This window comes from Phyllobates terribilis, unplaced genomic scaffold, assembly GCF_046119375.1.
Source record: "Phyllobates terribilis strain yellow unplaced genomic scaffold, ASM4611937v1 Scaffold_4__5_contigs__length_816908805, whole genome shotgun sequence".
Classification (NCBI taxonomy): domain Eukaryota; kingdom Metazoa; phylum Chordata; class Amphibia; order Anura; family Dendrobatidae; genus Phyllobates; species Phyllobates terribilis.
Genome location: NW_027362764.1, coordinates 326091858 through 326107653, shown reverse-complemented (window position 1 = coordinate 326107653; position 15796 = coordinate 326091858). Strand labels below are relative to the sequence as shown.

General features: G+C 43.3%; 1 protein-coding gene across 7 annotated transcripts in view; it reads left to right on the top strand.

The window, feature by feature from the left end:
• LOC141265383 (triple functional domain protein-like) overlaps window positions 1-15796 on the top strand; it is a 1868493-nt gene that overhangs the window by 940588 nt on the left and 912109 nt on the right. For all 7 annotated transcript variants that reach the window (XM_073678400.1, XM_073678401.1, XM_073678399.1 and 4 more), the window contains one exon: window positions 990-1184. In XM_073678400.1, coding sequence (XP_073534501.1) covers window positions 990-1184 — 195 coding nt within the window. The remainder of the gene's footprint in view (window positions 1-989; window positions 1185-15796) is intronic.

Here is a 15796-nt window from a genome sequence, read left to right as displayed (position 1 = left end):
TCCCCAGACCATAACAGTGTAGTGTCACCTCCCCCCATCCCCAACGCATACAGTGTAAAATGTAGTAGACCCCCAGCCCCTCTCAACATAAATGGTAATGTTATACACCAATCACCTCATAATATACTTTAGCAGACCCTTATTATAGCCCCCACAGTACACAGTAATGCACACGCTGACACCACACAGTAACACAGCACCTTCCTTACACAAATTATTAGCCGCTATCTGCATCTCACCCTTATGTGACATGCCAAGAGCTGCTGGGTGCAGCACGAAGAGAGAAACCCTGAAAGCAGCAAAGAGAGATGAGCAGGGGGCAGAGCCAGCACTAAGCATCGCAAAGGTCTCCTGACTGCAGGGAACAAGACCGGGAATCCTCCACACCAGGTGCTGCCTGATAGGACGCAGCCGCGCACAAGTTGAAAAATTTAAAGAAGTAGTGCCTCTCAGATGCACAGATGCAACTGGAGCAGCAAGCAGTCGGGTGGCCCTAAATAGCTGCTGAGGGACCGGCCCGCAGGGAATATGCCTCCCTGCCCCCCGTCCCAGCCCGCCCTTTCATAAATTGACAGTGGTCTGATTTAAAAAATGAGGCCCGGTCATTAACCTACAAAGTGGCTTGGTCCTTAAGGGGTTAAACTGGCTTAAGTGCAGTTTGTTTTTTTAAACAATCTACGCCTGGGGACATTAGTTTTCTGGAACCGGAAAAGCACTTTACAGTTAACACATTTTTCAGTTTACTTCTTTTTTTATCACTTTTCATGTCAATAATAGATGACCCTGATATTAAATCAATGATATATGTCAACCATTGAGATCAGTCATGTTATGGAACTATCAAAAAGTTACAGCTTTCACTATAAATGTAAGTCGAAAAACATTTTTATCGTATTGGGGTTTTTTTCTCTTCATTTTAAAGTAGAAATACATTTTCTTTTTAAAAAAAAAAATGAAAGTTTTATTATTTTATTTTTAATCTATTGCAGCAAACTAAAGAGAGGGTAAAACTACTGATTCAGCTTGCTGATGGCTTCTGTGACAAAGGACATGCTCATTCTTCTGAAATTAAAAAATGTATTGCCGTGCTGGACAAAAGATATCGAGATTTCTCTTCTCGAATGGAGAAATACCGTACAAGTTTAGAAAAAGCATTGGGAATTTACAATGACTCAAACAAATCGGTAAGTGTTAAGTAAATGTCACTGTAAATTTGTAAATCCTGCTTGTAATACTAATTTAATTATTTTCCAACATGTGACGTAAATGTGATTAACGTGTCAGGAGCAGATGCGTGGAACAGGCTCAGAATCTGAGACCGCCCTGGACTTGCTAGGTGACAATTGTGTTATACAGCTGATATCTTCCTCTAACTAAAGCTGCAACATAACCCCTTTAATATACAACATATCAATTATAAAAAGGGGCATACTTAACCTTTACTTGGTAAAAATATTGGTTACCTACAGGATGCAGGCAGGCTCCAGTGTTATAGGTTAAAGGTAAGAAAGATGCAAAATACTGATAATCAAGCACTCGCATGAAATGGGTGCATCCTTCGTATTAAAAATGCACACAGATAAAGCTTGAATGAGGTGACAGTCATATGGTTGCGTGTAGTGAATTGTGCTATGTTAGAGTGTCTTTGAACTTCACCACTACAATTTTTAATAATGGAAGTAAATTATTTTTTTATTGGTTAGCAGTGAGATAAGATAGGGATATTCCCAAATATTGGATAAGTTCTTCAGCCCAACCAAAGGGAAAATGTTGCAAAATATATGTCCTTTGGTTGTGTATAAGACCAATATCTAAAAGATGGGATTTAGAGGCTTTTTCTTGTAAATGGCTGTTGCTATCATAACATCATCGGCGAATAGACCAGTTTTTGTGGGTCGTGTTACTTTTGCTGATGCCATAGATGAGTGGGGAGGATCTAATGTATTCAGTACCTATATGTCAGTCGTGCCAGTCACCATGCCAGCTGTGTCAGCCAGTACTAACCAAGTCTACCATTCCTGGCCGTTCCTGTCTCCTATCCCCTGGGGGTCAGCTGCCATCCTCCCGAGGTCAGTCCTGGTGTAGCACCTGGTTCCACCCCCATTCTCATCTCTCCTCGGATCGTGGTATTGACGCGCCCCCTTGGCCGTGGGGTACTCTGTAGCTGTGCCGGTCGATGCTGAGGGATGTCACAGTGGCAGTGACCAGGTCCATGACCCAGGGCGGTCAATTAAAGGAAAAGATAAAAGGGGTATAATGTTTTTATAGAGGTAATGTTCCTGACGCCACCTGTGGTATGGGGTTGCAGCTGCGGTGCAGATCCTCTGAAGCTGATAGTGACGCAGCAGAGTTGGTTCAGCTCTCCACAGGCAGAGCTTAGCTCCAGGGCAGGATATAGTGATTGCTATGAAATAGATGTTGTTGATGCGGTGTAGTGCAGGTGATGGCGCAGATAATGACCAGTCCACAGCTTATTGGCGGTTTCCTCTTATCTTTACTTGTGGTTCTTAAGCAGACCGGGGCACGGGTACTAGCTGGTAGTGGAGGTCAAGGCGGCATGGGAGCAAGTTGGGAATCCACCTTGCCAGGTGAAGTTGTAGGCCCTCCCTTTGCACTAATCTCTTTGGCCCTGTTGCTTGAAGCTATTCTGCGGCCCTCGTCCCTGAGTAACACATCTTTGTTCTCACCCGTATGGCAGGCAGCTTGGGCCTTCCTGTAGTGTCGCTCCCACGTGGCTGAGACGCCTTTTTCCTGCCTGTCAGATGCTGATCTGATGCTCTGCAGTGCAGATGCATTGCAGCGCATCAGATCAGCGATCTGAGAGTTTGATAATAACGTCCCACCCTGTGATAATGTAAAAAAAAGTAATAAAAATTCTAAAAATATTTAAAAAAAAATCCCAAAATAAAGAAAAAAAAAAGTGAATATTAATCCAATAAATATATTTATCTGTGTAAAAAAATAAAAAAGTACACATATTTGGTATTGCCGCGTCTGTAACGACCTGACCTTTAAAATTATTCCACTAGTTAACCCTTTCTGTGAGATCCGTAAAAAACTAGGCAAAAAACGATGCTTTATCATCATGCTGCCGAACAAAAAGTAGAATAAAACGTGATTAAAAAGATGCCTGTAAATAAATATGGTACCACTGAAAATGTCATCTTGTACTGCAAAAAACAAGCCACCATACAGCTCCGTCAGCAGAGAAATAAAAAAGTTACAGCTCTCAGAATAAAGCGATGCCAAAATAATAATTTTTTTTTATAAAATTTGTTTAAAAGCACCAAAACTTAAAAAAATATATAAATGTGGTATCGCTGTAATCACACCGACCCAAAGAATAAATCTGCCTTATCAATTTTATCACATGCGGAACGGCATAAAAAAAATCCCCAAAAAACATTTCCCGAATTGCTGGATTTTGTTCATTCTGCCTCCCAAAAGGCTGAATAGAAAGTGATAAAAAAAATGTCACGTGCCCAAAAATGTTATCAATAAATACGTGAACTTGTCCCTCAAAAAACAAGCCCTTAAATGACTCTGTCGGTGGAAATATGGAAAAATTATAGGTCTCAAAATAAGGCAATGCAAAAACTTGTTTTTACAATAAAAAGCATCTTTTAGTGTGTGACAGCTGCCAAACATAAAAACCCAGTATAAATCTGGAATCGCTGTAATTGCATCGACCCAAAGAATAAAGTAGTCTAATCACTTATATCTCACGAAGGACAGCGTACAAAATAAATAAAACCAATTCTTCACATGCTGTTGATTGGTTCTTTGAGTCTCCCAAAGATTGCAGTAAGGCTCGGTTCACATTTATCCGGCGCTGAGCGCTTACACTGGGATTTCCGTGTAAATCTCTGAAATATGTGATTCAGATGGAACACACAGCGGAAGATTTCTTGTAATGAGGCAGATGGAGTCACTGTGGACGCTGTCTGACCTATGATCCTGTGGTGTCTGTCTTTTTACTAGGCGTGCATAAAAGTGCCGTCAGCCACAGTTCTGTGCACTTCTGAAAAGAAGGACAACGCTGAACAGAGGCCAGACGGAGTCCAGAGTAACTCTGCTGCCTCATTATAGTGAATGGATCCCTTGGGGATTTCATCTAAATCACATCACTTGGAGATTTAGATGGAAACCCCGATATAAGTGCTCACGTAGAGCGCATGAAAAACGTCATCCAAAATGTTCCCAATAAAAGCAAGTCCCCACTTAGGGTCCATCATCTGTTAACAATAATATATTGACTTCCACATTACTGATAGCACAAAGGCTCTGGAAAAACTAAATGGCTCCTTGCCCTCCAAAAGAAATCTAGCAAATTCTGTGCTCCCAAATTCAAATTTCCTCCTCTCTTCTGAGCTCCAGTGTGTGTCTAAACTGCAGTTAATGTCCACATGTTTGGCATTCCTTTAGCGATGAGAGCCTGTCTAATTTATGGGTGCATGTCTCCAGAAGAACAAGCTGGGCATAATGTACTGGTAACCACAATGTTCTGGTCACTACTATCTACTGGTCACTTCAACGGCAGTTTGCAATCTTCATTTAGCAACATCCACTGCTGCTTGTTTCTGGAAAACAGCCATGGAGTCAAAATCGCCACTACACCTCTAGATAAATTCACAAAGGAGTATAATTTCTAAAATGGGGTAGCTTGAGGGGGATTCTGCTCTACCAGCATATAGGCGCTCTGTATATGGAGTCCACAAACTATTCTAGGAAAATCTGCGCTCCAGGAGGCAAAAAGCGCTCCAACCCTCCCAAGTCTCGCCTTGTAGCTAAGCAGTACTGTAAGGCCACATATGGGGTATTTCTACATTCAGCAGAAATTATGGGACAAATTTTGGTGCCATTTTTACCCATTTCCCAGTATGAAAAAGTAAAATTTGGGGCTAAAACAAATTTTCATGGTAAAAATGTAATTGTTTTTTCTTCACTGCCCAATAGTATAAAATTATGTGACAAACCTGTGGTGTCAATATGAACACTGCACCCCTAGATGAATTCATTGAGAGGTGTAGTTTGTAAAATGAGGTCACTTATGTGGGAGTTCAGCTGATCTGGCACCTCAGAGTCATTACCAATATGACATGGCACCCTCGAACCAGTCCAACAAAATCTGAACTCCAATATGGTGCTTGTTCCCTTCTGAGCTTTGCACTATGCTTCAAAAGTAGTTATTGACCTCATACAGGGTATCTGCATACTCAAGAGAAATTGCACAACCAATTTTGGGGTCCATTTTCTCCTGTTACCCTTGTGAGAATGCAAAATTTTGTGCTAAAAACATTCTTGACGGATTTTTTTTTTTTTTTTCATGGCTCAATGTTGTAAACTTCTGTGAAGCACTTGGGGGTTCAAAGTGCTCACCACACATCTAGATAAGTTCCTTGAGGTATCTAACTTCCAAAAAGGTGTCATTTTTTGGGGGGGTTCCACTGTTTAGGCACATCAGGGGCTCTCCAAACGCGACATGGCGTCCGCTAAGTATTCCAGCAAATTTTACATTCAAGGCAGTCCTTTCCTTCCAAGCCCTGCTGTGCACCCAAACAGTGTTTTTCCCCACATATGGGGTATCTGCTAACTCAGGAGAAATTGCACAACAAATGGTATGGGGCAATTTCTCTTGTTATTCTTAAGAAAACGCAAAATTGAGGGTTGAAAAACAGTTCTGTGGGAAAAATGTGAAAATGTTATTTTTACAGCTCAATGTTATAAACTTCTGTGAAGCACTTGGGGGTTCAAGGTGCTCACAATTAATCTAGATAAGTTCTCTGAGGGTCTAGTTTCCAAATTGGTGTCATTTGTGGGGGGTTTCCACTGTTTAGGCACGTCAAACGCTCTCCAAACGCGACATTGCGTCCGTTAATTATGCCAGCAAATTTTACATTAAAAAAGTCAAATGGCGCTCATTCCTTTCCAAGCCCTGCCGTACGCCCAAACAGTGGTTTTCCTCCACATATGGGGTATCGGCGTGCTCAGGAGAAGTTGCACTAAAAATTTTGGGGTCCATTTTCTCTTGTTACTCTTGTGAAAGTAAAAATATTTGGGTCTAAAATAACATTTTTGTAAAAAAAAAAAAAGTTAAAGGTTTATTTTTTCCTTCAACATTCCAAAAATTCCTGTGAAGCACCTGAAGGGTTAATAAACTTCTTGAATGTGGTTTTGAGCACCTTGAGGGGTGCAGTTTTTAGAATGTTGTCACTTGGGTATTTTCTGTCATATAGACCCCTCAAAGTCACTTCAGATATGATGTGGTTCCTAAAATAAATGTTTTTGTAAATTTTGTTGGAAAAATGAGAAATCTCTGGTCAACTTTTAACCCTTATAACTTCCTAATGAAAAAAAAAAAGTTGGTTCCAAAAGTTTGGACACACCTTCTCATTTAAAGATTTTTTTGTATTTTCATGACTTTGAAAATTGTACATTCACACTGAAGGCATCAAAACTATGAATTAACACATGTGGAATTATATACTTAACAAAAAAGTGTGAAACAACTGAAAATATGTCTTATATTCTAGGTTCTTCAAAGTAGCCACCTTTTGCTTTGATGACTGCTTTGCACTCTCTTGGCATTCTCTTGATGAGTTTCAAGAGGTAGTCTCACCATCCTAAAGGGTCCCCAGCCAATGGCTGGGAAACGATCACTATTTAAGGCTCCTCTACCTGCATGCTGGTGCCTATGCAACGTTTTTAGTTTGTGCCCTAAACATGCTTGCTAGTTCTCAGGTCCCAGAGAAGTATACCTGCCTTTATATTCTGGACTGCCGTGCCGATCTGAGTTACAATGTTGTCTTTCATTCTGCCTGTCTGTTCATCAGCCATGTCCGTCAGCACCTGCTCGCCTGCACAGGCCTTGTATCAGCCGTACCCGCCTGCACCCGCCTGTCTGTGTATGCGCCTTGCCCTTCTGCCTATATGTATATCAGCCGTGTCCACCAGGACCTACCTTCCGTTATACCAGTCATGCCCGCCAGTCCACCTGCCTGCCTGTGTGTCATTTGTGCCACTCACCATACTAGCCAAGTCTGCCTTCCTGGCCATTCCTACCTTCTGTCTCCTGGGGACGAGGGGGAGCGGTCCCTGCGTCCACTCCCCCTCATCTCTCCTTAGATATCGATATTGTCAACCGCCGTGCATCCAAGGTCAAACTAGTTGTGGTACCTAGCCACCACCCAGTCTGTTACACCTTCTTAATTGATGATGAATTAACGCACAAATAGCCCATACAATCCATTAAAGCTTTGGAGATACCGTATTTTTCGGACTATAAGACACACAGGAGCATAAGACACACCTAGATTTTAGAGGAGGAAAATAGAAAAATATTAAAGCAAAATATCTGGCCATTATTCTCCGCTATGGGGGTAATGTCGCACAATTCTGTATCTATATCCCCCATCCTGGTGTATATATATGCCCCGATCCTGATGTTTATGACCCGCCTCCTTGTTACACATGGCCCCCATTCCCATCCTGGAATGCATCGTCCCCCATCTTGGTATAGATTGCACCCTCATCCCCATCCTGATATGCATGGCACCCCCATTTTGGTATGTATGGCACCCCCATCCTGGATCCTGGTATGCATGGCCCCCATCCCCATCCTGGTATGCATAGTGGTGCCATCCTGGTATGCATGGCACCCCTCATCCTCGTATGCATGGCGCCCCTCGTCCTGGTATGCAAGGCACTCCTCATCCTGGAATGCATGGCATCCCCATCCCCATCACCGTGCACACAAAAATAATAAAAGGATTCTACTCACCTTCCTTTCCTCTGCTTCAGCGCTGAGTCCTGATCTTCAGCCACCAGCTGATCTTAGCGTGTGAGCTGCGCATGACGTCACTACCATGCACCCTCAAACACCGAGATCAGCTGCCGTAATAGTCACTGCTCCCCATGCCGGGACTATGAACGTGGTGAGCAGTGACTATTCACTCTCCTTAATAGCGCGCACAGTGTCAGCCCAGCCGTGGCTCCTGCTGTGGCTGGGCGATCACGTGTGCCCACTATTAAAGAGCATGAATATTCACTACTTCCCACTCCCATTCAGTGGGGAGTAGTGAATTTTCATGCGTTTTAACAGCGGGCACACGTGACCGCCGAGTCGCTGCAGGAAGCTGGTGGCTGGGCTGACACTGTGCACGCTATTAAGGAGAATGAATATTTAGTGCTCTACATGTCCATGGGCATGGGGAGCAGTGAATATTCTTTTTTCTTTCCTGCCTCTTGTGCCCCGCTCCTCAGCCGCTGCGGCTCCTCGCCAATCCACAGCAACAGGTATGCACTTGAACTTTAAGACGCACCCCCCACTTTCCTCCAAAAGTTTGGAGGAAAAAAGTGTGTCTTATCATCCGAAAAATATGAATTGTCCAATTAACTTTTTTCCCTTTAATAAGTGGGGACTACATATTAAAGAGCTGTAATTCCTACAGCCTTACTCCAGTTACGATGTGAATTATATAACTGTATCATGAATGTAATTTTCACAGTATATTAATGTAGAAATTTCCCCAATTTTAAAAATGTCCTATTTACTTTGAAATCCTTTTGGAGTAATATATAAAATGTAACTTTTAATATTTATTTATACTAAAAACCAAAACACAGACACACACTAAAATATTTTCTAACAAGGCCAAATAGGCATATGGCTACTAATGTGTCACAGTAACCAAATTATTCTTAATTCAAACAATGTGTATTGATAGGTTTGCTATAGTTTATCAACCATGCCTATAACTGAACATCCACCACAGCAACACAATTATTGCTTAAAAAATATCTATTGATGGATTGCAAAAGGACACTACAAATTAAAGGGGTTGTCCAGTACTTTTAAAAATATGCCAATGTGTTTTAATGATAAATAGAAGCTTCTTTCTAATTACCTCCTGGTGCTTTTTCTGCCTGTGAGCGGCGCTATCGGTTGACATTCCAACATGACAACGATTCAAAACACAAGGCCAAGTCGACCTGTCATTGGCTACAGCAGAACAAAGTGAAGGTTCTGGAGTGGCCATCTCAGTCTCCTGACCTCAATATTATTGAGCCACTCTGGGGAGATCGCAAGCACGCAGTTCATGCTAGACAGCCCAGAAATTTACAGGAACTGGATGCTTTTGCCAAGAAGAATGGGCAGCTTTACCATCTGAGAAAATAAAGAACCTCATCCACAACTACCGCAAAATACTTCAAGTTGTCATTGATGTTAGTTGGGGCAATACATGGTATTAAGAATTGGGGTATGTGAGCTTTTGATCAGGGTCATTTGGATGTTTTTGGTTGTCATTAAGATTTAAAAAGAGAAAACACAGTAGTTTGACAATAAATGGCTTCACCCAACCAATAACCATGAGTGGAGAAAAAAAAAAAAATGTTATTCATATTCTCTGAAACAAGGCCAAGAAAGGAAAAATTCTGCCGGGGTATGTAAACTTTTGAGCACAACTGTACATATTTTCAACATGAACACCCTAGAGAACGAGCCCAACGCGTTTCATCAACCAGCTGTCACTGCTTTGAGCTATCAGGGGCTAGCAGTAAATATAGTGAACTAAGTGCATTCAATCTCATGATACATAATATTGATAACGTGTCAGCATGGTTGCTGGCAGCGTTCAGTGGCCAAATCACCATCTTTAAATAGGCAGGGATCACCCACCTCACTCGACTCCCAGGTATACCCCTTAGTCAATCATATAGAGGAGCTGGATCACAACTGATCCACCCCACCAATAAGCAAATAGAGCGTGGGAAAGGCCCATCCGCATAATCCAATCAGACCCCTCCACGTCTGAACTGTGTTGTCCAATCGAAATTGCCATTGTAACCAGCGCGTCACCAGTAACTAGACCAATCTTGCGATACCAATGCTCCATGTCATCATGATGAGCGTATCAAGCCAATCAAATGACAAGAAAACTCTGCATCATCCCAATAGGTGAGCAGACCTCGATCATTGAACATACGTGGGCAGAGGTAAACATACAAAGTGACATGGGTCAATGCCCATTACTACCAGCTCCAGTATCTGGGTGGGGATTAATACCAGTAATAGCAGTATGGTAATACAATAACACCTAGGTGATAGTTATTCCCGTAATTGCTTAGATATCAAAACGATATTGATCGCATTCGGACTGATGTTATGTGCACAGTAATGGTAACTAATCTTATGTTGAATATAAAATATGACACTTCACACAATCATTTATATTAAAGACAATACATTTTCAAATTGGCAAATGATTCAGGGTATAACGTTATAGATGATGATTAGACACAAAGACCCTAATAGGTTTTATGAAAGACATGACAGGATACCATAATAAAGGCTCACCTCCACAAGGGAGGGGGATCCAAAAGGTAGAACAAGGTCAATCCTCAATAAAAAATGTGAATGAGTGGGATTCATTAATCCCTTAACGACCTTGGGTTTTTCTGTTTTTGCGTTTTCATTTTTTGCTCCGCTTCTTCCCAGAGCCAGAACTTTTTTATTTTTCGTTCAATATGGCCATGTGAGGGCTTATTTTTTGCAGGACGAGTTGTACTTTTGAACGCCATCACTGGTTTTACCATATTGTGTGCTGGAAAACAGGGAAAAAAATCCAAGTGCGGTGAAATTGCAAAAAAAATGCAATTTCACAGTTGTTTTTTGGTTTCTTTTTTTACTACGTTCACTGATTGCTAAAACTGACCTGCCATTATTATTTTCCAGGTCATTACGAGTTCGTAGACAATAAACATGTATAGGTTCTTTTTTATTTAAGTGGTGAAAAAAAAATCCAAAGTTTGCTAAAAAAAAAAAAAAATGGAGACCCGTAGCACCTCCATTTTTCGGGATCTGGGGCCGGGTGAGGGCTTATTTTTTACATGTCGAGCTGATGTTTTTATTGATATAATTTAGGAGTAGATCCGATGTTTTGATCGCCCGTTATTGCATTTTATTGCAATGTTGCGGCGACCAAGAAACCGTAATTCTGGCATTTCAAATTTTTTTCTCATTGCGCCGTTTACCGATCGGATTAATTCTTTTTTTTATATTGATAGATCGGGCGATTCTGAACACGGTGATACCAAATATGTGTATGTGTTTTTTTTTTATTATTATTATTTTATTTTGAATGGGGCGAAAGGGAGGTGATTTAAACTTTTATATTTTTTTTATTTTTTTTATATTTTTAAAACATTTTTTTTTACACTTACAGCTTGCTTCAATAGTCTCCATAGGAGACTAGAAGCAGCAGTTGTCTCATATCTTCTTCTGCATACAGGCGAGGAGCAGATTGCCTGTATGAAGTAGAAATGCTCATGTGCTATGAGCGCTGACCACTAGGTGGCGCTCATAGCAATTGAGACATGACAACCAAAGGGGTCTGCTGTAAGGGGGAAGACCGGGGTGTAAGTACTTTCAGAACAAGGGATCCGGAACTGCCGGGGCCATGCTTCTGGTTGCAGGGGGAAGACAGACTGCGAGCACAGGAGTCAGGTGACCGGGGAGCATGGGGCATGTCTAGGAAGAGGGAGAAAAAAGGAGTTTTGCGTGGGAAAGCAGGCAGTTGACAGTTGGAGTCAAGCCCGTCTAGAGGGAGAAGAGACGCAGGGTCCGTGGAGCCGAGCAAGTGAGGTGCAGTGTTATGGACTAGGGGCTCAGCGGGTCAAAACGGAGACCACCTGCTGCAACCAGAAGACAGAGCATTGTATGGGCGGGGAAGCTAAAAGAAAACAACATCGGCATCAGCCGGCAACGGCCTTGTGGGGAACAAGAGTCAGCTAGGTGTAAAACTGCCAATTACAACCGTTTCGACTCTGCTACATCTAGCCAAACTGTGGATTGTCGGTTATAGCCTTTTACCTGCTATTCCCCTTGTTGTCCCCATATTTACCCTGTTACTCCCTGCGTGGAGATTGACCCTGTTACAATAAATCCCCCCCCCCACCTGTTTATTAACCCTGTACTGGCTGCTCTGTGTTTCTGTGTCACTGCATCTAAAGTACCTGTGTAATATTTGGCATAGCGGGCAGGATGCAGTCTTTAGACACAGACACTGCATTTCAGTCCATCCTGGGAGCCCCTGGATCTAGCTTGCCGCTGGGGGCCATGCTCCGCAATCTCCCAAAGTTCGCCGGGGACAATATGATGCTGTGGGACTGAGTTGAGAGAGTTAGTAGTATGTTACGTATGCATCCGATGATCCCAGCTATGCAAGCCGAGATAGCTTTACTGGCCCTGGACGGCGAGGCCCAGCACTCTGTGATGTACCGCCCTCCTCAAGACCGAGATACTGTTGAAAAAGTGTTGCGGATATTGGAGGAGATGCATGGGGATCCCACCAATGTAGGAGAGCTGAGGATACGGCTGTTTCACCAAGTGCAGCAGGAGGGGGAGACTGTGACGCAGTATGTTAATGAATTACAGAGGATGCATGCCTATACCACAAGAAAATATGACATGGGGAATTTGGGAATGGGCCCCCCTGACGTGATCTTAAGGGACTAATTTGTGGCAGGCCTCACGGATGTGCAGCTGAAACAGGCCTTGTGGGAGTGCCTGCTCGCTAACCCACGTATGACTTTTTTAGAAGTGGTGACGGAGCACGTGTGAGAGAGCAGGAGATGGGGGTAACGGCCCTGGCAGGGATGGTCTGGAGTAACGAGGTACCTACCCCGCCTGCAGCTGAACTGGAATGGGCTCGAGAGATGCGAAAGGAGATACAGGAGATGCGGGGTGAATGGTCCAGTCTCAAGAAGGCCCCTGCACTGACACCAGAGATACCCGGAGCGATTGCCCCAGTTAGGGAAAGAATTGAATTCAGGCCACGCCCTGCAGGAGAGTTCCGTAGAGAAATGAGGCAGCCCTATACAGACAGAGACACGACCTGCTGGAAGTGTGGAGGTGCAGGACATTACGCCATGGGCTGTGCTAGCCGAGGGTGGCCCCTGTCGCGGCAGCCGTTAAACTAACGGGCTCTGTGTTTGGGGGACACAGCCCGGAGCCTAAGGAAGGGGAAAGAAAAAGCCCAACTGTCTGGGCCGAAATAAGCGGTCAGGCTGTTCACTGCCTGATTGACACTGGATCCCTGGTGACTACGATGACAGAAGCCTACTTTCAACAGCGATTTCCAGAGATAGCGCGGCCTGAATGGGGACCAGTAATTAGACTCACGGCAGCTAATCAATTACCCATCCCGGTCGCAGGGGTGGTATTGATGAAGATCCGATTGTGTGGAAAAGATGTCGGAAAAAAAGGGGCCGTCACCCCCGGTGACCCTCGGAATGAATGTGCTGAAAGAGATATGGCAAATCTTGATTAATGAGCCAAACTGTACTCACGTTACCCGCACAGGCCTGCACACCTCTTGAGGGGGTCGAAGTTCAGATAGAACCAGCATCGTTGGACAAAGTACCTCCCGGACTTCTGGTGGCTCGGACACTGGCCACTGTCCAGGGTGGCAATGTTATAGTGCGGTGCGTTAATCTGGGCAAAGGTGATCTCACACTGCTGCAGACCCAGGGTTGTCATGCCCACCCATCAGTGACCCGCAATCATGTGACGGGGTCACCGATGGGCGGGGTAAGTGACGCGCTTCCGGCGCGACGTTGTTAAATGCCGCTGTCAGATATTGACAGCGGCATTTAACATGTTAACAGCCGCGGGTGGATCGCGATTCCACCCGTGGCTGTTGCAGGCACATATCAGTTGTAAGGATCAGCTGACATGTGCCCGGTTCAGTGCGGGCTCAGCGCCGGAGACCCCGCTGAACCAGCCTTTCCGACCTGGTGCGTACTATTACTGACCAGGTCGGAAAGGGGTTAATACCTCAGGGACTAAATGAACATAGGCGATAAATCCACTTACATTCTTTTGTAATAGTAATTTGTCCCAGTTTCAGCCCCTAATTGGTCGGCGCTCTACTTCCAGAACTTGAAACTGTAGGTCAAAGGGATTGATTGAATGCCTCTCCAGCATGTTGTGACAGTGTGCTGTCCTCTTTTCTTCTGATGTAACCAATATGTTTGAGAATATGCCTCCGAAACTCCCTCTTGGATTTCCCGATATAATTTTGAGGACACCCACATGTTGCCATATACATGACGCCTTTAGTTTTCCAATTAGCAATCTCACGATTGTTATATGTCTTTAGGGTAGAGGCACTCACAAAAACTTTGGTCTTTTTAATGTAATCATAGGCTTTACATCCTCCCCACTTAAATGTACAAACACTTTTGTTAGTCAGCCAAGTGTTGTCCATTTTTGGTTCTCCAAAATGACTATGAACCAGATGCAATCCTTTAGTTTAATATGTATAAACTTGATGACAGGTTCTCTTTAATGGAAGCACAGCTACCAGGAGAAAATTAACATGTACAGGTGCATTTCACAAAATTAGAATATCATCAAAAAGTTAATTTATTTCAGTTTTTCAATACAAAAAGTGAAACTCCTATACACTGTGTGCAGAATTATTAGGCAAATGACTATTTTGATGACATGATACTTTTTATACAAGTTGTCCTACTCCAAGCTGCATAGGCTTGAGAGCCATCTACCAGTTAAGTAAATCTGGTGATGTGCATCTCTGTTATGAGGCGGGGTGTTGTCTAATGACATCAACACCCTATATATAAGGTGTGCTTAATTATTAGGCAACTTCCTTTTCTTTGGCAAAATGTGTCAGAAGAGAGATCTGACGGGCTCTGAAAAGTCCAAACTTGTGAGATGTCTTGCAGAGGGATGTAGCAGTCTTGAATTTTCCAAACTTTTGAAGCGTGATCACCGAACAATCAAGCGTTTCATGGCAAATAGCCAACAGGGTCGCAAGAAGCCTGATGGCCAAAAAAGGCGCAAAATAACTGCCCATGAATTGAGGAAAATCAAGCGTGAAGCTGCCAAGATGCCATTCGCCACTTGTTTTACCATATTTCAGAGCTGCAACATTACTGGAGTATCAAAAAGCACAAGATGTGTGATACTCAGGGACATGGCCAAGGTAAGGAAGGCTGAAAAACGACCACCTTTGAACAAGAAACATAAGATAAAACGTCAAGAATGGGCCAATAAATATCTTAAGACTGATTTTTCAAAGGTTTATGGACTGATGAAATGAGAGTGACTCTTGATGGGTCAGATGGATGGGCCAGAGGCTGGATCAGTAAAGGGCAGAGAGCTCCACTCCGACTCAGACGCCAGCAAGGTGGAGGTGGGGTACTAGTATGGGCTGGTATCATCAAAGATGAACTTGTGGGACCTTTTCGGATTGAGGATGGAGTGAAGCTCAACTCCCAGACCTACTGCCACTTTCTTGAAGACAACTTCTTCAAGCAGTGGTACAGGAAGAATTCGGTATCGTTCAAGAAAAACATGGTTTTCATGCAGGACAATGCTCCATCACATGCATCCAACTACTCCACAGCGTGGCTGGCCAGTAAAGGTCTAAAAGAAGAAAAAATAATGACATTGCCCCCTTGTTCACCTGATCAGAAGACCATAGAGAACCTGCGGTCCATCATAAAATGTGAGATCTACAGGGAGGGAAAACAGTACACCTCTCGGAACAGTGTCTGGGAGGCTGTGGTGGCTGCTGCACGCAATGTTGATCGAAAACAGATCAAGCGACTGACAGAATCTATGGATGGAAGGCTATTGAGTGTCATCACAAAGAAAGGTGACTATATTGATCACTAATTTTTTTTTGTTTTTGCATGTCAGAAATGTTTATTTCTAAATTTTGTGCACTGATATTGGTTTACCTGGTGAAAATAAACAAGTGAGATGGGA